This window comes from Falco peregrinus, chromosome 8 (assembly GCF_023634155.1).
Source record: "Falco peregrinus isolate bFalPer1 chromosome 8, bFalPer1.pri, whole genome shotgun sequence".
Classification (NCBI taxonomy): domain Eukaryota; kingdom Metazoa; phylum Chordata; class Aves; order Falconiformes; family Falconidae; genus Falco; species Falco peregrinus.
This window is the reverse complement of record NC_073728.1, coordinates 18,209,986-18,235,084: the sequence shown is the minus strand read 5'-3', so window position 1 is coordinate 18,235,084 and position 25,099 is coordinate 18,209,986. Positions and strand designations below refer to the sequence as shown.

Genomic DNA, 25,099 nt, shown 5'->3' with positions numbered 1-25,099 from the left:
GCACATTTTGGTTCTGGTGTGATATAGTCCTTTAAAATAGTCATAAAAATGATATACTTACATATGGGATCTGCTGCTAAAGCAGGATCTGATGGTTCACTGGGAGGGCCGATTCCAGCAAGATTTTCAGCCATAACTCTAAACTGGTATTCAACACCTTCGGCCAAACGAAGCACAGTGTACTCTAGACCTTTTACTGCTGGTTTTGTTACTGGAGCCCTGTTAACACGTGACCAGTAGACGCCTCCCACCTCTCTCTTCTCTAACCAATAGCCAGTAATTGGGCTGCCGCCATTGTTCAAAGGAGGCTCCCAAGTTACCCGCATTGATGATCTGGTGCGATCCAAAATTTTTGGCTTTCCAGGAGGTCCAGGAAGGCCATAGGGGTCCTTAATAACAACTTTTTCTGAGAGGCATTCATCACTTATTCCATATTTGTTTACAGCCCGGACTCTAAATTGATATTTTCCATCTGTTTCAAGATTCCATACCTGAAAAATAAGATTTAAATCAATCCTTGGCTACTTTCAGAATAAACTTATTTGGAGTTATGCAGTGGTTTTCACTCAAAATTCTGTCTTGGAATCTCATTGACATACCTATGTTTACGTACTAAGCAGCTGTATGTAATGCCCTAGGGACTTTCTTATTTCACACGCACAGGATCAAACACAAATAAAAATGTCGTTTGTTTTTGCAGTTGGTAAAGTTATGAATAATGCTGGGAAACAGAAAGGAAGATGTGTTCTAAACTCAGCTGAGATTAAGTAGCAAAAGAGAACAATTTCTTTTGCTTTGTCATGAGGCAGACACACATACATAGATGGGCAACATTCATCCAGTAATTCTGGAATCTAAATGGAGTACAAGCACAGGCATTTATGCAAATAGCAGTTTTCATTAGATGTGTACTATTGTTATTTTTTATGCATACTATAGTACATAATAAAGATATTTCATTAATTACCCCAAATCTTCTCTCAACAGCACTTTTGGAGACTTCTTCCCACTCAGATTTCTTCCTACTAGCATCACGTTTCTCAATAATGTAATGGGTAATTTCACTACCACCATTATCAAGTGGCGCATCCCATGTTAAACAGCATGATTCTGCTTTAATATCAGAAACAGCAAGATTTCTTGGTGGGGAAGGACGATCTGTATGAAAGCAACACAGCACAGAATTACATTAAGAAAAAGGCGAAAGCGTTTAATTAGCTGTCGTTTTATTAAAATGTCACACCCTTACCATACACTTCAACATGCACATTGCGAAATGCCGTGCCAAGACGATTGGAAGCTCTCACAGTGTAAGTGCCTTTATCATCCCTCACTGTTGCAGGCAGGATAAGTTCAGTTTTTGCCTCACTTCTAGATACTTCTTCCTTGGTTATCTTAAGTGCACTGGATGTTTGGTCAATTAAAACTTCATTCTTGTCCCATTCAATCTTTGGCATTGGCAGACCTGTCACATCAGCAGGAATATTAACTGGTTCTCCTGCCTTCACTTTGATAGTATCTCCTCTCACAGCCAGGCGTAATGTCACAGTTGGAGGTACTGAAAATAAGAAGAAAAATGACAGAGTGAAGATGCAGATTAAAGACAGAAATTGCCTTGCAGTGCGCTGGAGATGATTGTGTGGTTTTCTTTACAGCAGATATACCTTCGTCATCTTGTATAACTACATTGAGGGGCAATGATGGTTCACTTTCTCCAATAGCATTGACAGCTTTGACACGGAATTCATACATATGAAGTTCATCAAGGTTTTCAACAAGAAGAGATGTTTTTGGACACAGCCTTGCATTAACTCGTTCATAATCTTTTGAATCATGTCTCCTCTTCTCAACGATATATCCTAAGACAGGACTGCCACCATCACTACGTGGAGGCTTCCAATCAAGTGTAATTGTTGACTTTGTCCTCTCTGTGTACATGAACCTCTCAGGTGCTGTTGGAGGACCTATTAACATACACAAATCATAATAAAAAAACCCACATTTTAAAAGTTACAGAATTTTAAATCATAAGAATACAGTAGTTCTGACTTTTTAAAGCCACAGCCTTTGTATGCAAAGTAGTTGGGTAAGGTTATGGATAGTATAGTTTCTCAAGTATGTGGATAAAAAGGTAACAAGTAATGTCTCAGTAGACGTCAGTATTTTGTTACATAAAGAACCATAATAGTTTTACAAAACTGATTCAGAGATCTGACTGAAGTAATTCATCTAAGGCAGATGCCTTATCCAGGTAGTAGAAAAGTACATTTTCTGTATAGAAAGCAATCCACACAATACTGGTTTAATAACGTATAATTAAAAATTGTTTTAAAAAATTCCATAAAATTAGTCATACCTAATGGATCAACTGCAAGGATGGGTCCTATTTCAACAGGTGGACCAGTACCAAACTTATTCTTGGCGCTAACACGGAATTTATATTCCTGCCCTTCAACCAGACCAGTAATATCACATTTAGATCTCTCTGTGTCTACAGCTAGTCTCCACGTATGCATTTTGGCATCCTTCCGTTCAACAATGAAGCCTATGATATCACTGCCACCATCATCTTCAGGATCAGACCAGTTAAGCAAACACATTTTTCTGTTTGTGACCACTGGCTTTAGGTCAAGGACTGGCCCAGGAACATCTGAAAAACAAAATCAAACAAATGGGATAAAGCCTGAAGATTATCTCACCAAAAGAAATGCTCAGTTGATTTCAGAAAATATTTTTCTTACCAAATACTTCTACTCTGGTTCCTGCAGATTTGGAACCACTGCTATTGGTAGCAGTAATTACGTATCTTCCATGGTCTTTTCTCAGTGCATTCTTAATGGTTAACTCAGACTTTGTGCCAACATTTTCAATAACAACTCTATCTTTGTCTAATTCACCCTCCTCCACAGCCCATTCAATGGTGGGAGTAGGACGTCCTGTCACAGTAGCAGGAATTTTAATAGTTTGCCCAGCCATGATCTGAATGCCTGCTTTGACAGAAACATCCAGCTCGACAGTGGGAGGCTCTGCAAAAGAGAAACAGTTCATTAGTTCAAGGGAGAGATTCAAAATTACTTTTTAAACAGCTGGACATTTCTTGAAAATAACACAATTGCAATACCTTTAGGTTCTGCAACTGTTGTGGGTTCAGTTTCACCAGGTGGTCCTTCACCAGCGGCATTAAGTGCAGTAACACGGAGTTTATAGTCTGCACCTTCTCTGACTTCTTTAACAGTATACTGTCGAACTTTAATGGGCTTCTCTGTGCAACGTGACCACTCATTGACTCCCACCAGCTGTTTGTATACATGGTAACCAGTGATATCTCCACCACCGTTATATGCAGGAGGTTCCCACTCTAACTCAATAGAAGTTGAGCTTGTATCAGCAACCCTTGGAATCGGTGGACCAGGTGGCACTATAAATAAATAGGTGTAAATCAAAGTTAAAGGCTATGAATCCTATTCTGTCACCTGTCTGCTTTTAGCTTCTCCTAAGCTACTTACTTATTGGGTCCTGTGCAGTTTTTGGATCTGATGGCGGACTAAATTTACCAGGGCCAGCTGCATTTTCAGCACATACTCTAAAGATGTAGGTTAAACCTTCCAACAGTCCTTCAACTTTTATTTCTAGAGCATTCACAAGGTTCCTGTTGACCCGAGCCCAATGAGTACTATTAATTTCACGTTTTTCAATCCAATATCCTATGATCGGGCTGCCGTTGTCTTTTGGTTCATTCCATTTAACCAACATACTGTTGCTGGTAACATCTTGCACATCAGGCTTATTAGGTGGATCTGGTGGAGCTGAAAAAAAGAAGTAATTTTGTCATCATTGCTGTCTTCCTCAGAGCTTCCTCAAAGCTAAGAGAGAACTAAGATATGAGCGACTACTAGTTTTAAGTCATTCATAGTTCTCCTACACTCTCTCTCTTGGAAACTGATTCCTAACTGCAGTTATCAGACTTGCAGTGGTTCTCTCTTTTGGTAAGGATATTAATTTACTGAACACAGAGAATGTCACTATTCAGATGTTGTAAGTGTAAAGTTTTATCACAGTGACTGTCATTCTTATTTCTTTCCTACTGAAATTAGTATGTTTTCAATATCTCCCTTTATTTCAGTGGTTTAAAATGTGCAAGAAATAATAATTACATTGCTCAAGTTTCTTCTGGGAAACGTTCACATACATGAAGGCTGAGTATTCTAAGAGTCTGTGTAGCTTTTAGACTGGTTTTCTGAAAAAGTTGTATTTCAAAATTAAAACTTACAGAAAGGATCTTTTGCTGTCATTGGTTTTGAAATACATGGTGGTCCTGGTCCAACTCTATTTTCAGCAAATACACGGAAGAGATATTCTTTTCCTTCAATCAGTTTTGTTACATGGAATTTGCAATGCCTGAGTGTTGAGCTGACAGTCACCCAGCCCATTTCAGCTTTTGTATTGTCTTTCTTTTCCAGTACATAGTTTAGGATTTCGCTTCCACCATCATCAAGGGGAGGTTCCCATTTACAAATGACAGAATTTTTTCTCACATCTTCAAATACAAAGTTGACTGGAGGCCCAGGTGTATCTGTTAATAAAGCAAGAAAAATGGTGAGTACTCATCTTGTCTGCTTCTTACCCAATACTCTGAACAACTAGGTGTTCTTGAGGACACTCATTACATACCTAACACATTGACTTCACATGAGGCTTTTGCAACACCATGATCATTTTCCACTTTAATTGTAAATGTGCCATGGTCAGCTCTGATGGAGTCACGAATTGATAATACAGACTCTCCTTCTTTGTGGTTGTCAACACTCATACGTTCTGGCAGTGAAAGCTGGAAAGGTTTCTCTTCTTCAGCTTCACCCTTCTTCTTCCTTGTATACGTTGTTGCTCTCTTTTTTATTTCCTCTGGTCTGACAACTTCATCATTCCTCAGCCAAGTGATAGATGGATAAGGTGACCCTGAAATATGTGCCTCAAGTATGATCTCATCACCTCTCTTCACCTCAAGGCCTGACTGTAGGTTTGCAGCAAGAAAGACCTTTGGAGCCTCTGTAATAACACAGAATGATAAATGCAGAGTAGAACCTTCCAATACGTTTGAGGATGTATGGCAATTACTACAAACAATCAAATGAGCAATGCATACCGATAGGATCCACAGCTTTCACAAAAGGAGTAATTCGAGAAGGCTCACTAATGCCAGCAGCATTCTCAGCACGAACACGAAACTGATATTCCTTTCCTTCCTCAAGACCTTTCACTGGATAAGTTAATAGAGGTACCAGATAGTCATTGCATCTCTCCCACCTCTCTTTGCCCTTAGCAAGCTTTTCTATTATATAGCCCATAATCTTGCTTCCACCATCAAACAGGGGTGGTTTCCACGTAAGTGTTACTGATTTTGATGTTGGATTATGGACCTCAAGGTCAACAGGAGGATCTGGAGGCTCTGTGGAAGAGTAGAAGAAGAGGGATAATATGAGAAAAAAAAAAAGTATGAAGATTTGAGTTAAAATTCAAGTTGCTAGATCAGTTAGTAGTGAAAAAAAACTTACGTTTTGGGTCTTCTGCAATGATTGGGTTTCTTAGTTCAAGATATTCACCTCCTCCAATCTTATTGACAGCTTTAACACGGAAATAATATTCACAGTTAGGGATAAGATCTTTGACTTGCCATGAAAGCTTATTTTCACCAGACATGACTGGGATGTATGTTCTACGACCAGCTTCTCTGCGTTCCAGAACATAATGCAGAATAGGAGTACCACCATCAAAGTCTGGAGGTTCCCAGGATACTTTGCAAGAATTCTTAGTTACTTCGCTTGCCTTAATGTCTTTACACTGTCCAGGTGGACCTGTTTTAAATAAGAATAATAAAATTAGTTAACTAAATAGATGGGAAACTGTATTCCTACAAATATGAAATTATACTGCATTTTTTTGCTTTGCAGAAAGCAAACCAAAACCCACAAACGTTGGCTACACGGCATATGTATGAATTTATGATCCTAAAGGTGAAAAGTATTCAGAATTCTTACAGGTTTTTCATATTTATATGATGACTACTCACAATAATTGGGCTTTGAGCAGTCACTGACTAGTTAGACCAACTTGGGGTAAAGTGTTTTTTTTGTGGGATTTTGTAAGATTAATGCCTTTATGGCGTTCTACATGTGTCTGAATTGAAGTGATTCCTTCACATGGCAGAAAACGGATTTTTCGAGTCCTTTCTTCTTTCAGCTGTAGGGCTCAAATGAGGATAAGTATATTTCTCAGAATGGAAGAAGCCTACTTACCGATGACTTTGACATTGACTGAGCCAGTTGTTGATGCCAGCTTGTTTTCCAATGTGATAGTATAAACACCAGCATCAGCATGAACACTGTCCATGACTTCGAGCAATGCAGAGGTGTAGTCACTCTTCATTGTTGTTCTGTCACCAGCTTTCAACTCTTTGCCGTCTTTGTGCCATGTTATAGTTGGGGATGGAACAGCTCTGAAGGGTACAGGGATACTTAATTTCTGTCCTTTAACAACAACAATGTCACGAGTTTTTAGATCAATGGTTGGATTACCTGTAAAAGTAAGTATAATATTAATAGAAAGTTGCCAAACACCATTCTTTTTTCAGTTATGCAGATCCCCCCCGCCAAAAAAAAAAAAAAAAAAGAAAAAAAAAAGAAAGGAATCTATTCTTACAGTCTGGGTCCTTGGCAACAACTTTTTCTGAGATGTCTGATGGCTCACTAGCTCCAACAGCATTGACAGCTCTGACTCTCAGCACATATTCCTTGTCTGGAACAACACCTTCCTCCACTTTACATTTTAGATCTTTTATTGGGCGAGAATTGATTCGCATCCATTTTTCTGTTCCTGCTTCGCACATCTCAACATTATACCCAATAATAGGGCTTCCACCATTCTTCTCAGGTGGTTTCCATGCAATGCAAATGTGCTTTCGACCTGCATCTGTGACATGTAAATCCTGAGGAGGTGAAGGAGGACCTGCAGGAATGGAAAAGAGTTGTGTCATTTTTCTCCAGAATATCTGTTCTACACAGTATACTGCTTCTGTAATCCATACACTGTATATTATACTGCTACTTACTTGTTGGATCTTCAATATGAATGAGGTCGGTTGGTTCACTGGGATGACCACAGCCAGCTTCATTTTCTGCACGAACCTGGAACTGTACATCTGTACCTTCAATGACATCAGTCACTCTGAAATTGCAGTCTGGACCAGCTGTCTTTCCAGCTTTTACCCAGCGAGTGGCGAGTTTTTCTTTCTTTTCAATAACGTATCTGAATAAATTGGGGAAAATACTGTCAGGCACTTGAAACATGAACACTTCAGACTTCTTGCTCAATAGAATAGATAAATAGGGATGAGAATAGTTTGGCCAATGGAAAAGTAGAGAGTCACGGGTGACAGATTCAATGAACTTCACACATCAGCCACGTAGTCCTGGTAGGTCTTGGATGTAATGGGGCTGACATTACTGATAGAGCCAATTCTGAAAGCCAGTTCCTGAACTTCTGCTATGTTCTTAGGTTTTAGAGAGCTGCAGAAGAAAAAGAACCTCAAAGCTATGCTTGTATCTTTCCTAGTTTGGATCTCAGTGGTTAGTCCACTGAAAGTATTTTTAGGTATTATCTGTGAGTTACTCAGCTGTTAAAATTCTGCCTATGGTAGACTGTGGGAAAGTAAGGTGAATTAAGTGACTTATGTTGCTGCAGGGAGATCTCTGTAGTTGTCTGTTTAAGATACGTTTACTGTGATTGGGAAGGAAAGGAAGAGTGAAAATACAAAGAGGAAAAATCTAACTGGCATTCAAGGTGAATTTCAGAGGACTGGTACTTTAGAAACCAAAGAAAAGGACAAGTTAGAAGCAACCCAAAGGAGTAAACCAGTTTGCTTGAAAAGTGTAATAAAAAGAATGAACAGAAAAGTGATGAGCCTTCACTTTAAGTCATACCATTTGAATGAGAAACTAAGGCAGAAGGAAAATGTAACAATATTAAGTGGTAGATGGGCCTAACTGGCTACAGCTCTGGAGGAACTGGAGACTGGATACCTTATTTTTTTTCTGTTTTATATGCAGTTCAATTTAATCTCATTTTATTAGATGATGTTTGAGGATGTTGACATACATTCATTATTCATGCACATTGGGTTATTTATATTTGCATAATTTCCACATTTTAAAATCAAACCTTTAATTACGTTGATCGTATGGCTTCTCTTTTACATTCATTCATCTCTTTTTCATATAAAATGTGTTCATTTAAAATTTAAACATTTTGACAAAAATGTCATCACTCATAAAAGATCTTAATCTACAGGAAACACTAAGCAAACTTAAAATTACTTTACCTTTGAATTGGTCTGCCACCATCATTCTTAGGTGGTTCCCATTTCAAATCAACATGACCTTTTGTGACTTCAACTATTGTAAGAGCATATGGAGGTCCAGGGGTTGCTAAAGAAAAAAAATACACAAATTAGAAGAATAGGAATCCATTACATGTGAACTGTTTCTATTGATCACTCAGTAAGCAAATCTGAAACTTACTGAAAGTATCTTTAGCAAGCACTGAATCCTCGATTTCACAATAGTCACTCTGTCCAATGGCATTTTCAGCAGCCACACGGAAGACATACAATGAGCCCTCAGTCAGTGGGCTCACTGTGTACTTGGTATCTTTCACTGTCGTATCAACTGTCTGCCAGCCTTTCCGCCTTACATCTCTCTTTTCAACAATGTAGTTGGTAATTGGGGAACCCCCATCTTTCTCTGGTACTGTCCATTTAAGATCTGCTGTGTTTTTAGTAATATTAATAACCTCAAGCCACCGAGGTGGTGAAGGAGGATCTGTAAAATAGAAAAAGAAGGTAAAACAGATTAGTGTATTTCACACCAAAAATTGCAGAAGACAGGGAACACACCAAAACTACTAAAACTTTGTATTTTCTTAGCTGAAGCAGGACAGATTTTAATATTTCATAAGCCTTCCAAGAGTTCACTACAGAGACACGCAGACATGGGGCTTTTATAAAGACAGAAACTGTGTATTTGCAGTAGCAGCACATTCTGAAACAATACTTACAGAGCCTCTCCTTGCACAGCACAGGGTCACTGGGTTCACTGGGCTCACTCTCACCAGCCTTGTTCACAGCTCTTACACGGAATGAATATTCTTGCTTCTCCATAAGCCCTTTGAGGAAGTGTTCTGTTGTGGGAACTCCTTCTGCCACCCTCACCCACTCGTCTGTTCCAGTCTTTAATAGTTCAATGACATAAGATTCGATCTTTGCTCCTCCATCATGTTCTGGCTTTGTCCAGTTCAGGAATAATGATGTCTTGCCAACATCTTTCACAGTTGGCTTTCCAGGAGGCCATGGTGGATCTAGACAGGAGTCCAATATTAATTACATGACTGAAAACAAATAATTTTTTTGTTGTTGTTAAACTAAAACATTAAAAATGTGTTTATTATACCAATTGGGTCTTTCACTAAGATTGGCTCTGTTTCCTTGCTTGGTTTTCCAGGTCCTGCAAGATTCTCTGCCAAGACACGGAACTTGTATTTCTTCTTATTTGTAAGACCTTTAACTCTGGAAAGAAAAATTAAGTTTGATTAAACCACACCTACATGTTAACTGGTACCTAAAACATTATCCTCTCTTTGTACTACAGTTTACTTGGAAAATCTGAAAATACTTAAATTACTGCTAATGATGTTTTATGAAATGGTGAACATCCAAAATAGGTGTATTGTCAACAGTAAAATGGTGCACCATGACACAGAAACCAGTGTTTTGAAAGTCATATTGCATTTATGTATGTTCCACAGTTGTTAGTAAATATGAGTATCAGGAGAAAAAAGCCACCAGGCTTTTGCCAAATTGAGATGGCTATGTCTGCTGTTTTAGAAGGTGTTATGAATAATCAAATAGCACAGAAATTAATAAGCATAACATTTTAAAAAAAAGAATGATTCAGTCTTCCGTAAAGATGTTGCTCTTTAAAACTAATTGTCAAAAAAAAGTGTGCCACCAGATGTTAGGTGGATCTGAACTTGTGGAAACAAGGAAAAAATAGTAAACACAATGTAAAATGTGTTTAAAAGGCTACCAATACATTTTTATGTCTCTGTGACCCATTTCAGATTGAACTGACTATAGCCTTACTTGAATGTTGTATCTTTCACTGGCATTTTATTGCATTTTATCCATTTATCCTGCTCAGGATCGTATCTTTCAACCCAGTAGCCGGTTATGGGGCTGCCACCATCTTCATCTGGTTCATTCCATGTTAAGGTGACTGAGTCTTTGGTGACCTCTATAGGCTTGAGACCGGTTGGAGGGCCTGGTGGATCTGTATAAATAAATTGAAACAAAAACAAGAAAAAAAACACAGAACCATCATACATATGTTTTTCCCCCCTCTTAAAATATTGTAAGAATTTAACATTAATTTAATCAACTAACCAAATGAATATTTTGCAATGATGGGGTTACACTGTGCTGGCTCCCCAACACCATACATGTTCTCAGCACTGACTCGGAACACATATTCTTTATGAGGAGTTAAATTGGTAGCTCTGAATTTTGTATCCTTAATAGTTGATGACAACTTGTGCCATATTTCACTGTCTGTAGCTCTTTTCTCAAGGACATAGTTGGTAATTTTAGAACCCCCATCATCTCGTGGAGGATTCCATGTCAGAAGGCAGGATTCATTTGTGATTTCTGATACATCAAATGCAGCTGGTGGACCAGGTTTATCTGTAGAGCACAAGATGTGAATGTTAACCTTCTGCTTGCATAACTCAGTACATTACTAATAATTTTTATAAACAACATAAAATACATGTATACCAAGAACATTAACTTCAACAACAGCAGTAGCACGTCCACTGGAATTTACAGCTTCAATAATATAGGTTCCACTATCACTCCTCTTGCTGTCTGTAATAGTGACTGTAGAATGATTAGGTTTGGTTTCAATGGTGATTCTGTCATCAGGTCTCAAAATTTTTTCAGCCTTGGTCCAAGTAATCTGGGGCTCAGGCTTTCCAGTTACTTTAGCTGGCAGTTCAATTTTAGTTCCAGCTTTCACAGTAAGTCCAGCAAGAAGCTTCACATCTAAGAAAATTTCTGGAGCCTCTGATTTAGGAGAGAATAAAAACATTGTTGTAGAAACAGTATTTCAAAGACTGGTAAAAATAAAGCAGATCTTTTAAGTCAGTGATTGAAGTAATTACCTTTTGCATCAATGGCCTGAATATCATCTGTTGGCTTACTTGGCTTGCTAGCTCCTATTCTGTTCAAAGCCTTAACCCGATATGCATACCACTCTCCTTCCTTGAGTTTCGTTACTTCCATTCTGTTTGTTAAGAAAACAAAATCAAGGTATTTAAAGCAGTGAGGATGGCACAGTTAGTTGAAAGGATATACCTTCTGATCTTAATTTGCTTACTTTGTTTCAACAACTGGCTCCCCACATATCTCCCACTTGTCTGTGCCACGTTGGGATTTTTCTACCAGATATCCCTTAATGCGGGCTCCACCATCATATTTGGGAGGCTCCCATGTTAGGAAGATTCCTTTTGATGTTGGATTTCTCCATTTAACATTCTCTGGTGGATCAGGCACCGCTATTACGAAATTAAAAACAAACGGGGTGTTAGAAGCCAGTCTAAGGAAGACATCTTTTTACATCTTACTTTGAAGAAAATCAGCAAGATTTCAGAAACAGAAAATCAGCAACAATGTGAAATGATTGACTCACTTGCTGGTGCTGACATATTTACAGGTTCATCAATATATGCAGGTTCTCCTGGGCCACATTTATTGCATGCAGAAACTCTAAATAAATATTCTTTTCCTTGGATGAGGTCAGGTACAGTGAACTCTTGGTCAACAACATGATCCATAACCTAAAAAGAAGGAAAGCTCCAATGTGTTTCTAAAATTTATTTCCAAAGTGCTATTAACAAAATAAGACACAAAATGCAGTAGCACATGTGGAAGCAATATAGCAAATCGAAATGAGAAAGCAAAACTGAAATGAGAAAAAATGAACTTACTTTGCTCCATGTTTTCCGGCTTACATCACGTTTTTCAATTATATAGCCAGTAACTGGACTTCCACCATCATCTTCTGGCGGTTCCCATGACAGCTGTACTGTGTTCTTGATTATGTCTAAAACTTTAAGTTCTCTTGGTGCACTTGGACGAGCTAGAAATCATCGAAATTGTATTAATTATTTTGTAATCAGAATTTGACAGATCATCTCCATGAATCTATCTGCTAGGAGACTTACACTTCTTAGCCATTCTACCTTAAACAGCAAAGCTGGATATTGAAAACCAGAAAAGAGATTTTTGGAGGATGGATTCCTAATTTTTAGTTATATTTTAATAGACATGGTTTACTGAAGGTTCTGTGATTTCACTTTATTAACCTAATCTGATTTTACCAAGACAAATATGGAATGATATTGCTAGAATATATACATGTCCACTTACCAATAACATTAACATCAATTTCTCCTGAAACAGATGACACAGGATTTTCTAATGTTAAGGAATAAATTCCCTTGTCTGGACGTTCACTTGGAGTAATTATGAGTTCTGCAAAGGAGGCAGTGGTCTTCATTGTTACACGATCACCCTCTTCTAAGACTTGGTCACCAAAAGACCATGTGGCGGTTGGCACAGGGTAGCCAGTGATAGGAACACGGATCTTGATTGGCTCTGGAACAATAACTTCCAGCCCATCTTTAAATGCACTTAGATCCATTGTAGGTCCAACTGGAAAAAATAGAAAATGAATTCAATTAAATACTTTCAAATGTTCTGAATATGGCTTATGATAGCTGTGTGGAGAGGCTGATTCTGACTATATCTCAACCTGCAGGTCGGAGCTGTCTAGGACTAGCTGTCACTTATCACTGACTAACTCTTTTGGTGAAATGTTTTTTAGAAATATGTGAATGATAAGGCAGCTTAGCCTATCAAGTAGGAGATCTAATTTACCCTTTTTTTTGTTGTGTTTTGGGGGTTTTTTTTGTTTGTATTGTATTGTTTCAATTGTTGGGGGTTTTTTTGTTTTTTTTTTTTTTTGTCTTCTCTGCCTCCCATAAAGCTAGATCAGGAGACAAAAGGTCATGCCTTGGTCTTCAGGCAACCTAATAGCTCTCTGCTTAATAGTACAGCTAATTATCTGCAGAATTCATAATGGAGGAGGAACAGCTCAGAAACGCAAAGGTCTAAGGTTCATGTCATCAGTTGTCATCACAGTAATCTGGTAAAAAATATACATATTATCCACAAGATGGACTTTAATTGTATGTCTTATTTAATTAATTCTCTTTAATAAGTAGCATATAGCTTACCAAAAGTATCATCTGCAATTAATGGCCCAATAGCCTCTGCTGGGTCAGACACACCGGCTGCGTTTTCTGCTGAGACTCTGTAGTAATAACTGGATCCTGGTTTCAATCCAGTTACCTAAAAAGCACAAATGATAATCTCTTAAATTGTATTAAAGATGATCTATGCATTTTGAGTACTTTGCTGATGAATGGAGTATCTTACCTTAAAAGTAAGAGCTGGTACTAGTTTTGGGTTACAGCGAATCCACTTGTCTGTTCCTTCTTCTTGCCTTTCAACAATATAGCCTAAGATTGGACTTCCTCCATCGTCAAGAGGAGGTTCCCATGTGAGCTGCACTGATGACTTAGTTTGATCTGAATGACCAAGGTTAATAGGAGGACTTGGTCTCTCTGAAAATAATTTGAGAGAAATACATTTTTGCAACTAATAAAGGAGTATGGTTCTGCATATCAGCCATCTATACCTTAAAGTACTCTTTTTAAAGCCTTTGCATAGCTTTTTCTAAGCCAGTTTTTTAAACTGAAGTTGGATCCTAATTTCAAAGCAAAAATATTTGGAGTTCTTACTGAACCAAATGGTAGCAAAGTACTCCTGATACGTTTGAAGGACAAAAGTAGGAAAAATCTAAATGTACATAGTATTTCCAGCACATGTTTCTTAATGGAACTTTCCTGCACACATAATATATAAACGGCCCAAATGTCCCTGTCTCACATAAGGCAATCACAATCAGTGTGCATGCATACTTACTGATAGGGTCCATAATTTTTACTGCACGTGTAGCAGGACTTGGTTTGCCAACTCCAACCATGTTTTGAGCTCTTACTCTGAAGAAATATTCTTCATTTTCCACAACATCCGTCAGGACAGCTGACAGTTCATCAGCTCCAGTGGTCATAGCTGGCTCCCATTTGATGGAACCTCTGTTACGTAGTTCAATAACATAGCCAGTAACTGGAGATCCTCCATCATACTCAGGTGGTTCCCAGGTAAGTGTAGCTCCAAACCTGTTCACATCGGTAACTTCAACATTTTGAGGAGGACCAGGAACATCTGCATTTTATTTTACAGAGAAAAAGGAAAAAAAAAATTGTGGGTTTTAGCTATTGTTAGTTTGTACTGGTTTTCTTACACTGTCATCAAACACTGAGTTTTTCATAACTTCTACTCACCAAATTTGCTCTTAGCTTCCACAGGGGTCTCTGTTTCCACTGGCTCACCAGTACCAACTCTGTTCCTTGCACTAACACGGAAGAGGTACTCAACTCCTCCCTTCTGAAGTCCAGTAACAGTGTATTCACAATTTTCAGCACGATCAGTGACCATAACCCAGGTCTTACGCTTGATATCACGTCTTTCAATGACATAGCCTATTATTTTACTTCCACCATCACTTTCTGGTTCTTGCCAGGCAAGGCCAACTTCACCATCATAAGTTTCAGTGACTTCCAAGTTTCTAACTGGACCTGGAACATCTATCAAAAATATGACAATATTTTAGGGCATTGAATCTTTTTTTTTTTTTTTTTCCCTGCTTTGGCTTAAATAAGCGTAAGCAAGATTTTAATAATAGGAGTACTTACCAATGACCTCTACATTGATGAATGCTTCTGCCTGGCCATGTTTGTTTCGAAGTATAACCTTGTACCTTCCTTTATCTGATTTCTTTGCTTTATAAATTTTAAAGGTAGTGCAGTCAGTTGTTGTATCAACAGTGGCTGTGGGCAGACTTTCCTCCCCTTTCAACCATTCGGCTTCTGCTCTTGGGTAGGCATCATATGGAACAGTCATAGTTAAAGGCTTCCCAACATCAACCACAAGGTTTTGATCACCAGTCTTGATTCTAGGTGCAGCTAAGGAAGATCAATGTGACAAGTAAGTACTTACATTTTTTAAAAAATTAGATATATTTGCGTCATCAGCAAAAAGCTAACATAGAAAAGTAAACTGAGCTGTTATGTGAATTCTAAGCAAATCCTTCATATACTTATTAGATTGCTCTAGAAAAAGAAGCTCAGGCTGGTTGCTGTATACTGTGTCCTATAAAATCAGGGAAGAGGGAGTTGCTTTTTGAGCATTAACTTAATGTATTTTATTGGTCTGACCCTGTAGAATAGAAAAATCAGGAATTACATGTCTTATATGATTGAAATGAGTAGGCCAAATAATTCTCATGTTTTAGATCTGCATTGACTGAACAAAAAGATTCTGTCTTTACACTCAACTCATGCTTTTGGTATAGACACTGAGAAGTGACCTATGTTTTCATCAGCAGTTGAATCAACATAGTATAATAAAAAATGTTTGTTGTAATACAGTTTAACAGACTTGCAATTGTCTCGGCCTGATTGTGTATTCATTTTAATCCAACTCTTTTGAAGAATAAAAATCAATTTAGTTAAATAGTTAATTCACTAGTCTAAGATTTTATAAAAGAAACACAAAGCAAGCAACTTACCAGCTAATTCAAGCTTAGCTCTAGCTTCCTTATCTTTGGCAATAAATCTGTATTCCCCTTGGTCACGGGGCTTTATCTCGCACACCTGCAGCCTGTGGACCTTTCCTTCACTCATCATCTGATGTTTGTCACCTTGAATGATAATCATGTTGTTTCTCAGCCACTTGACCTCCACACCATCTTTGTTCAACTCAGCCATGAAGATGACATCTGCACCAGGAGCTTCATAAATATCTTGTGGTGGTCGGATGATCTCAACAGGGATTTCTGAAGTAAATGTTGATTCGTTTGGTGTTATTTGTATATTGTTTCTATTATTACTAAGTAATGAAGAAATAAATCCTATTCAATTTTACACATACCTTCAACAAAAAGTCTTGCTCTAGATTTCCTGTCATCCACGCCACAGGAATATTCACACTCATCATCTAGTCTACAGTCTTTTATGATTAATCTGTGCAGATTTCCATCCTTTTCAAACTGGTATCTTTATGGGGGAGAAAAGTAAGCAGTATTTTAGTTTCCAGACAAAGCAAGAAAGTAAAGCAAACACAGTTAATAAATTAACAATCATAATAACATGTACATACTTTTTGCCTTCTTTTATTTCTCTTCCATTTCTGTACCATCTTACACTGGCTTTCTCTTTGGAAAGCTGGCATGTAAAGACAGCATCATCAAATTCAGTGACAGTCTGGTCGCGGAGGTGCTCAATGAAGTCTGCTGGTGCTTCTGTGATGAGAAGCTCTGCAACAGATTTGTCTTGTCCAGCAGTAACAGTATATTCACCTTCATCTATAAACCCACAGTCTTTAATGATGAGTGAGTGCTTGTATTTATCAATTTTGTACAAAACTCTCTTGTTGAATGTGATCTCTTCACCATTCTTTGTCCATTTGAGGGTTGCATTAAGGCGATTGACTTTGCACCAGAATGTGACAGTTTTCTTTTCCATGGTCTCAATGTCTTCAAGGGGCTCAACAATTCTGAGATCCTCCTCTGTTAAGACAAAAACCCCAAACTGATTAATTTACATCCTCAAGATCCTGATGCGAAATTGAATGTAAGATGATGAAATAATTTTAATACATTGCTAGTTATTTACCTAATACTGTTAAGGCAGCAGAACTTTTGACGTGTTCACCTCTCTGGTTTGACAGTGAGATGGTATAGGTGGCTTGATCTTTCAACTGTGCATCTCTGATTCTGAGAGTGTAAACTAAATCCTTCTGGACAATAATGTATTTTGCACTATCAAATATTGCCTCATCATTTTTATACCACTTCTCTTTAGCACCTTCTTTATTGACTTCACAGTTGAAGATAATTTCTTGACCCTCATTAACTTCTTGGTCCTTAAGAGGAGTTATAATCCTGAGTTTTTCTGAAATTGAGAAAACAGAAGAAATAGAACATCATGTAGTGTAAGGAATGCAACAAAATATGCACCTGCACATTGATAAAATAAAGCTTACCGATCACTGTTAAGCGTGCTGTAGCTTTAGCTTCACCAACCATGACAGTATACTTTCCTGCATCCCCTAGAACAGAGTCTTGAACCACAAGTGTTCTCTTTTTGCCATCTGAAATGATGTTGTACTTATCACTAGGCTCCAGGACCGTGTCACCCCTCAGCCACTGTACTGTAATTGCCTCTTTGGATACTGAACAGACAAATTCAGCTTTGTCTCCTTCAAGCACCTCAAGATTTTGTGGTCTGGTGAGAAATTCTGCTGCAAGTTCTGAAAGAAAATATTTTTGTAGATATATATGACTTTATTTTAAGTTTTACTTCTGAAGATAATCAACCAAGTTGTGTTCTTCCTGATTTTTTTATCTTTAAATATTTTTTCCAGAACACAAGGCCAGTAAAGTAACTCTCTTACCATGCACAGTAAGTTTTCCTGTTGTACTAGAGCTTGGGAGCTTGCAAGTATATTTGTCAGCATCTTCAGGATGAGCGTTACGTATGACAAGAATTCTCTTTCGGCCATCAGAAATGTGTTCAAATCTACCACCGTCAGGTACCTCCTTATCTCCTTTAAACCAACTGACTTCAGCATTAGGCTTTGAGACTTCACAGATCAATTTTACAGTGTCATTTTCATTTACTTCAAGATCAGGAAGATTTTTTGTGAATACAGCCTCTTCCTCTGCAACAAGAATTTCAAAAGATAGTTACAGTTGTTCATCAAAAAAACAATTTTTCTTGTTCATAGATTACATTCTGAAACTCTGTGCTTACCTATCACTGTAAGTAGGCCTGAAGTTCGAGCTGTTTTTGCTTCACAGGCATATTCAGCTTCATCATCAAAGACGCATTTACTGACAACAAGAATGTGTTCTGCACCTTTGGAGATTATGTCATACTTTTTGCCTTTTCTAATTTCAATGCCGTCCTTAAACCACTTCACCTGTTTTAGAACAAATAAACTTCATTATTAATATTAATATACTCATAATTTCAGTTGCGTGTTCTTTTGTAACAACACAATTAAGTTGTCAGTTTTTTATAAAAAGCTCTAGTTCAATGAGTTACACAGGTTAAAAAGTATTATTACTGACCTTGATACCTGGACGAGAAATTTCACATTCAAACCGAGCAGATTCTTTTTCTTTAACTTCAAGGTCAGTTAGGGGTTTCAGGAACTCAACACGAATAGCTAAAAGAGAAAAGAAAATTTATAGTAGAGGAAAGTCTCCAGTAGAGAAGAATAAATTGTTGGCATTGATACTATTGCCAGTCATAGACACTAGTACATAACATTTATAGCATTCAGACATTTTGCAGAAAATGGTAAGTGACTCACGTTCCACATTGAGAAAACATGATGTCTTAAAATCCTTAGCATCACAGGTATATGTTTTTGCATCATCCAGTGTGCAGCCATGGATAATGAGTTTTCTGATCCTGCCATCAGAAATGATATCATACTTCTTTGTTTTGTGGATTTCTTCTCCATTTTTGAACCATTTAACTTTAGCATTTTCCCTGGAAACTTCACATTCTAGTATTGCAGTGGCCTCCTCTTCAACAGTCTGGTCCTCAAGTGGTTTAGTAAATTCAACTGGGGGTTCTAAAAGAAATAGATAGAATTTTTGATAGAAAAGATCTAAATTGTACCCAGCCTTCTGCTAGTACAGAACTGTCCCATTGCGTTTACTTGTTTTCCTTGACTGAATAATAAAAAAGGCTCTTAGGCATCTCTGCTGAAGAGGTTGTTTTATTTTTTTTTTAATGCCCAGACATGTTCAATTAATTCAGCTAATTTCCTCATTTTCCTCCTACTTTAAGATTAGACTGAACAATATCCTTGTTCAGTGGGGTTTTTACTTGCAGATCATCACAAAGCTTTGCAAATCAATTTCTTTAGCTGAACTATATCCACATGATCTCACTGACTCTGAAGTTATACTGAACTTAAGGAATTACTTTTTGATTTCTCCCTGAATTATTGAATTAGTTAAAGTGTGTGCAGTTTTCTTGACTTAGCCATACACAGCTTGCAAGCAGTGCATGCAGGTATACAGTCAGTGTTATGTTGCTTGACTGATGGTGTAATTGTGCTCTCACAGAATTCTGGATACTAAAAAGAACAGAAAAAGCCATTGGGAGCCATAAAGGCCAGTACTGGTGGGTCATCTTGAGGGCAATTGAATGTTCAAGTCTGCAATAAAGCCCTGGAAATCCCAATGAACTGATTTGTTTCCCACATCTCACACATTTCCAGTATTTCCTCCTTTCATCAGCTCTTCTGTGAAGCATAAAGATTTTAAGTAGCTTTTTTAATCGGGAAGGTTATCTACCAGTCCAATATTGTATGTATGATCCCACTAATTTCATATATGGTTTATATTCCAGCATGAATCGCAAATGGACCATTAACACTGACTATGGTATAATTAAAATAACTGACTTACCTTTCACAAAAAGATTTGCTTGAGTTCTGAAATCTTTTGCTGTCAGTGATACTTCTCCTGCATCTGTTAACTTGACGTCTCGAAGAGTAAGTGTGTGAACTCTGCCTTCAGCACGTGTCACAACCTTATAAAGTACATAAAAAATCCAACTTTTTAAAGTATCTACAATAAATATTTAAGAAATATTTAATGAAATAGCATTGCTATTTATGGTTATCTGTGGAGTTTTGTTGTTTAATTGTATATAAAATTTTGATAACTTTCTTTTGAGTATACTAGATATAGCTCAAGACACAAATGCTTTGATGATTTTGAGAATTATTTCTGTGTTGTACTTTTGCTTACATAAAATTGTAATTTTAAATTTCCCCATGTTCTAAAGGTATTTATGACCTTGTAATTCCTTGCAAGTTTTTCTGTCTGAGGTTTCCTATTATTTTCATTTGCATTATTTCCCTTAGGCCTAGTACATAAAAAAGAAGTCTTAAACCCAGTGATATCAATTTATATTTTATATTTCTTAATGTGTTTATTTAAAGCTTTTTATGAATTTCCCCTACCATTAACTTTAAATATTAAACTGACTGCATTCCAGGCTGCTCAGATCTCAGTTAAGAGCCAGCACTTGATGAAGGGTTAAAAATAGCGAGTGAGAAGTGCCTGACAAGCAAATCTGCCCAGAAAGTTATCTGGAGAGCCAGAACAAATGCCTGAAATGGAATTTGAATCCTCTTAATCCCCTTATATGCAGAATTGGACTGCAACTCAGCATTCAGAGGGGAAAAAAAAAAGCATTTCCTGATAGCACACCTCAAAACCCTCTCACTGTAATTACAATTAACCTGAGCAAAAAATAATTCAGAACCCCTGTGGCTGAGTCTCCAACAGAACCAGGCACAAACTCCCGGTGTAATGATTTTGGAAACTTAGTTTTTCTTAGTACAATAAACACTTGCAGTATTCCAGAATACAGGAATTTCTGGGGGGAAAAACAATATATTTGATTTAATGAGGATTTGCTACGTGGCACAGCAGCACTACCACATTACTGTGCTTTAGTAATTCTCTTGGCAGAGTGTAAATGAGAAATAAAGAAGGAAAACGGGAGTTGAAGAGAGGAAGGAAGAAGAAACATGAGTCAAAATAAAGTTTAATTTCTTTACCTTATCACTGGGCTCCAGTTTTTTTCCTTGCAGGAACCACTCGACTGGGATTCCTTCATAAGATAGTTCACAATCAAAGGTTGCTGATTCCCCAGCTGTCACTGTTACATCTTTCAGAGGTCTCAGCAAGCCAATTACTCGAGCTTGGTAAGAAGAAGACATCATTTTCAGATTAGTCACTTCTACCCAAGAGAGAGCTGCTGTCTTTATGCACTAATCTCCATGGTGGCTTCCTTCAAGAGAGACAGACATCGCAATGCTGCTCTTTACATTCCCTAAATAGAAGAGGCCACCCTGGGTTTTTAGGGGGAGGGCTGGTCACCTAAAATTTCCTATTTGCATAGTGTGTTTCTTTAAATTGAACAAGGTCAGCAGGAAAGTTGTCGTACATCTGTCTCCCTGCCAAGCCTTGCATGCCTCTTGCTAGATAAGGCATGTGTTTTCCAAAATAGCGAGGGCTAGGATTGGAGTGGGAAACAAGTGGTCTTCAACCGTGTGGTCTGTCCCTGTCTATCAAGCTCTTAACCCTATCCCCAGATGTCACTGTGATCCCATCCTCTCAGGTTAACATGATACTTTAATGCAGAAAAGCCTTTGCTTGTAATACTTTGATTTCATAACAACATATGATGCCAAGAACATGAAACAGCTTTCAAGGCCATCTCCTTATTTTTGCTTCTCTTATATGAATAAACTCTATACAAGATCAAAAAAAAAATATAGGACATTCTTTAACTAAAAAGTTAAAATGGCTTGACTAATTAATTCTTGAGTTGCTCTTCTGGAAAGAATTGCTGTGGGTTCAATACAGTATAGAGATTTCTTCACCCGTTCAGAAGAGGCAATGAGTAATTAATTAATTTCAGTTTGAAAGACACTTACGTTTCACTCGAAGGTGGGCACCGGATTTGGCATTTGCTGCCTGGAAATCTACTCCACCAGCTTGATCTAAGCGTACATTGTACAGTGTAAGGAAGTGCTTTTTGCCTTCCTCCTTGATTTCACATTCCTGTAAAAGGAGAAATGAAAGAACATTTTCAGTATCTTTTTTGTGCTCCTCACTGCAAAAGCCTCCACTTCTCATACCGTGCATCTATTGCCTTCTCTTCTGTTCACAACTCTTAGGCCCAGTACCACTTGCAATGTAACTTAGGAACTTTCATTCATAGGCCTTTTCTTTTAAAGCCTCTGCATAATACAGTCTGCTTCCTCTTAGAACAGCAGGGCAAGAGGCAACACATTCATGTTGGTGAATGTGCTGACTGACAAGCCAACACACCTATGTGTAGCCCAGTCAGAGACCTAAGGGACCTAGAAATTACTAAGCTTGTGCTGTGTCATTTCCTTGAGAAGGGTCTTTTTTTTTTGTCCAGACACTGATTTTCATGGAACTTCTGATCTTTGTGTATTATTCACATTGATACTGTTGCATCAAAGAGTTGCAAAATTATTGCCAGTCATGACTGTATTGCTTTTTAATTTTCCAGATACCTCCAGTAAGGAATTAAGAATATTTGATTAAGTCTTATACCATTTTAAACCAATTTAAGCTGTCATAGTTGTGGAAAAGAGTTTGAAAATGTGATCTACATCTATTTAAACCAAACATAACTCAAAACCTAAAGGTAAACACAGAATATCCAAAGTTCATATTTTTAAATGCCATTACACTTAAGTGAATTCCACAAGGTATTTGCACTTTGAATACATGATTGTTAGGGACTAGAAATACAGAATGTACTTATTTATGTAAAATAATTTATTGTTTATCTATGTTATATAAAATTTTGAATTCTTTATACTACATTTAAAAAGTTATTAATGAAAAACCCCAGTATTTTTATTAAAGTTACCCTTACTGAAACCAAAAGGAGTTTTCACTTAGTTTCTGTAGCCACATTCTTTTCCCTCACACCCTACCTCCCTGCAAATTGTTGAGACACACATAATAAACATCCTGAAATATTTGCTTACAGCTGATTCAGTCAGGGGTTCTCCTTTTAGCTTCCAGTTGCCATGGATGCCTTCCTCAGAGATTTCGATATCAAAACGGGCAGTCTCTGTCTCAATCACCTCCACACTGTATAGTGGACGTACAATCTCAATATCCCGGTCTGGAGGGGAAAAAAAAAAAAAAAAAAAAAAAAAGCGATTGATTCCCTCAGTCTTTTAACAGACCTCAGACCTCAAAAGATCTCTACTACAGAGCAGCCCAGTAAAATAACCGTACCTTCAATATTGAGTTTAGCAGAGGTTTGATCAGTACCACAGTCACAGGTGTACTGTCCAATGTCTTTCTTCAAAGCTTTCTTGAGGATAAGGATTCTCTTTCTACCATCAGCCTTAATAACAACATTCTTTGATGGAGTAATTGGTTTGCCATCCTTCATCCATTTCACTGGTGCATCTGGTTTGCTGATTTCACACTGTAAGATTACTTCATCTTTCTCTACAGCAGTGTAATCCTGAAGCTTCCCAGTGAAGTAAGGGTCTCCCTCTGCAAGCAAAAGTCAAGATATATTTCAGTCTGAAGTTTCAGTCTTTCAAGAATGATTAAATGTAGTCCTTATTACACAGTTCTGTTGCAAAATGAGAAAACAAGTATCTAAGAAACAATTCAGCATATTACTAATATTACTGCCAACATAATTTTGGTGCTCTAAGAGTTTCAGAGCACCATTTAAGTATCTAATAGTTAATTCTGCAGCAGTTGCATGAAGTTTGAAAGTTAATTATCCTTTGTGAGTGGGGAAATGGAGACCCAAAGATGACAAAGTGTAAAACTGACAAAAAACACAATGTAGATTTAGGCCAAACCAAAAAACCCCCCAACAAATCCCGAAAAGCACCGAACCACCAAAGCAAACCAAAATCAACCCCAAAACTTTCTGATCCCCGTTCTTCCTTAACAAGACTCTTTTGACAATACACATTATGTAAATTCTTTGGGGTATTCTTACCAAGAACAGTGAGTTTAGCTTCTGAGGATATGCCCATAGCTTCCACTCTAATCTGAGAAGTATCATCAATAGTAAGATCTTTGATTGTGAGTGTATGGAATTTGCCATCATCTGTCATTGAAACAACTTTGCTGGTATGTAATCGCTGGTCATTCCTGAACCAGACTACAGGGATATTTTCATGGGAGAGTTCCACAGTGAACACTGCAGTTTCTTGCTCCTTTTTTGTTACATCCTTGAGAGGAGTAATGAATTTCAGGCGGATACCTATAACAACGTAACATTTCATTACAATAATGTTATCGATAAAACCTATTCAAGAACTATGGTGCAAATCTTTCCTAGAAAGGCAAAGTCAGACAAACCTTCAATAATTAGCTTGGCACTTGTTCTCTTATCCTCAGCTTCAAACATGTATTTAGCTTCATCCTCAAAGGCAACAGATTTAATAGTCAGAGCATGCTTTGTTCCATCTGAAATAATTTCCAGTCTTTCATCAGGAGTGATCTCTTGTGTTCCTTTCAACCAGCGGAAAGTCTTGGGTTCTCTGGACACCTCACATTCAAACTTAGCTTCATCCTTCTCAAACACCTTTACATCGCTTAGTGGAGTGATAAAGATGAGAGGCAATTCTGAAATCAAAGAAGAGCACTTTCAGCTCAGTGATAGGTTCATATAGACCTTTCTGCTGCTAGATTTGTTCTAATGCTCTGAGATGTATGTGGAAATGTTGGCAAACTGAAGACTGTACCTTTCACTTTCAGGTTTGCAGCACTTTTAGCATTAGCAGCTTGGAAAGACACTTCTCCAGTCATATCAAGTTTGCAGTTATGAAGGACAAGAATATGCTTCTTCCCATCTTCAATGATTTCACAGTCCTGGTAATAAAGAAACACACAGCCCCACCCCAACTATGAATGTTCTGAGAAATTACTCAGAAGACATTATTACTAAATATGCTTTTTTTCCAGTGAAATTATAGTCTAAAAATAAAGAAGCATCCTTACGGGTGAAGGTGTTAGAGTTTCTCCCTTTAGCTTCCATATAGGACGGACATCAGGCTCGGAAATTTCAATTTCAAAACGTGCTGTTTCACCAACAAATACTTCCACTCCATACAGTGGGCGCTCCACTTTAATTAAGCGAGCTAAAATAAAAAAACCCAAAAGTTCACATCTGTTATTCACTCATT

General features: G+C 37.6%; 1 protein-coding gene across 1 annotated transcript in view; it reads right to left on the bottom strand.

The window, feature by feature from the left end:
• The window catches only part of TTN (titin), a 238,731-nt gene that overhangs the window by 69,684 nt on the left and 143,948 nt on the right, over positions 1–25,099 (bottom strand). Inside the window, exons 130-179 of the mRNA XM_055812704.1 lie at positions 24,915–25,054; positions 24,659–24,785; positions 24,273–24,539; positions 23,908–24,174; positions 23,178–23,444; positions 22,922–23,061; positions 21,830–21,956; positions 20,948–21,090; positions 19,785–19,908; positions 18,674–18,940; positions 18,429–18,526; positions 18,109–18,277; positions 17,750–18,016; positions 17,339–17,605; positions 16,969–17,247; positions 16,454–16,862; positions 16,226–16,350; positions 15,864–16,130; positions 14,989–15,258; positions 14,578–14,880; positions 14,156–14,458; positions 13,607–13,794; positions 13,405–13,519; positions 12,536–12,820; positions 12,094–12,245; positions 11,796–11,943; positions 11,484–11,661; positions 11,269–11,390; positions 10,883–11,170; positions 10,493–10,789; positions 10,193–10,379; positions 9,501–9,616; positions 9,109–9,408; positions 8,574–8,873; positions 8,375–8,480; positions 7,106–7,302; positions 6,697–7,002; positions 6,294–6,572; positions 5,553–5,852; positions 5,144–5,446; positions 4,672–5,046; positions 4,271–4,573; positions 3,507–3,806; positions 3,122–3,418; positions 2,742–3,026; positions 2,357–2,650; positions 1,665–1,964; positions 1,250–1,558; positions 968–1,158; positions 62–491 (exon numbers count right to left, since the gene is read on the bottom strand). Coding sequence (XP_055668679.1) covers positions 62–491; positions 968–1,158; positions 1,250–1,558; positions 1,665–1,964; positions 2,357–2,650; positions 2,742–3,026; positions 3,122–3,418; positions 3,507–3,806; positions 4,271–4,573; positions 4,672–5,046; positions 5,144–5,446; positions 5,553–5,852; positions 6,294–6,572; positions 6,697–7,002; positions 7,106–7,302; positions 8,375–8,480; positions 8,574–8,873; positions 9,109–9,408; positions 9,501–9,616; positions 10,193–10,379; positions 10,493–10,789; positions 10,883–11,170; positions 11,269–11,390; positions 11,484–11,661; positions 11,796–11,943; positions 12,094–12,245; positions 12,536–12,820; positions 13,405–13,519; positions 13,607–13,794; positions 14,156–14,458; positions 14,578–14,880; positions 14,989–15,258; positions 15,864–16,130; positions 16,226–16,350; positions 16,454–16,862; positions 16,969–17,247; positions 17,339–17,605; positions 17,750–18,016; positions 18,109–18,277; positions 18,429–18,526; positions 18,674–18,940; positions 19,785–19,908; positions 20,948–21,090; positions 21,830–21,956; positions 22,922–23,061; positions 23,178–23,444; positions 23,908–24,174; positions 24,273–24,539; positions 24,659–24,785; positions 24,915–25,054 — 11,877 coding nt within the window. The remainder of the gene's footprint in view (positions 1–61; positions 492–967; positions 1,159–1,249; positions 1,559–1,664; positions 1,965–2,356; positions 2,651–2,741; positions 3,027–3,121; positions 3,419–3,506; positions 3,807–4,270; positions 4,574–4,671; positions 5,047–5,143; positions 5,447–5,552; positions 5,853–6,293; positions 6,573–6,696; positions 7,003–7,105; positions 7,303–8,374; positions 8,481–8,573; positions 8,874–9,108; positions 9,409–9,500; positions 9,617–10,192; positions 10,380–10,492; positions 10,790–10,882; positions 11,171–11,268; positions 11,391–11,483; positions 11,662–11,795; positions 11,944–12,093; positions 12,246–12,535; positions 12,821–13,404; positions 13,520–13,606; positions 13,795–14,155; positions 14,459–14,577; positions 14,881–14,988; positions 15,259–15,863; positions 16,131–16,225; positions 16,351–16,453; positions 16,863–16,968; positions 17,248–17,338; positions 17,606–17,749; positions 18,017–18,108; positions 18,278–18,428; positions 18,527–18,673; positions 18,941–19,784; positions 19,909–20,947; positions 21,091–21,829; positions 21,957–22,921; positions 23,062–23,177; positions 23,445–23,907; positions 24,175–24,272; positions 24,540–24,658; positions 24,786–24,914; positions 25,055–25,099) is intronic.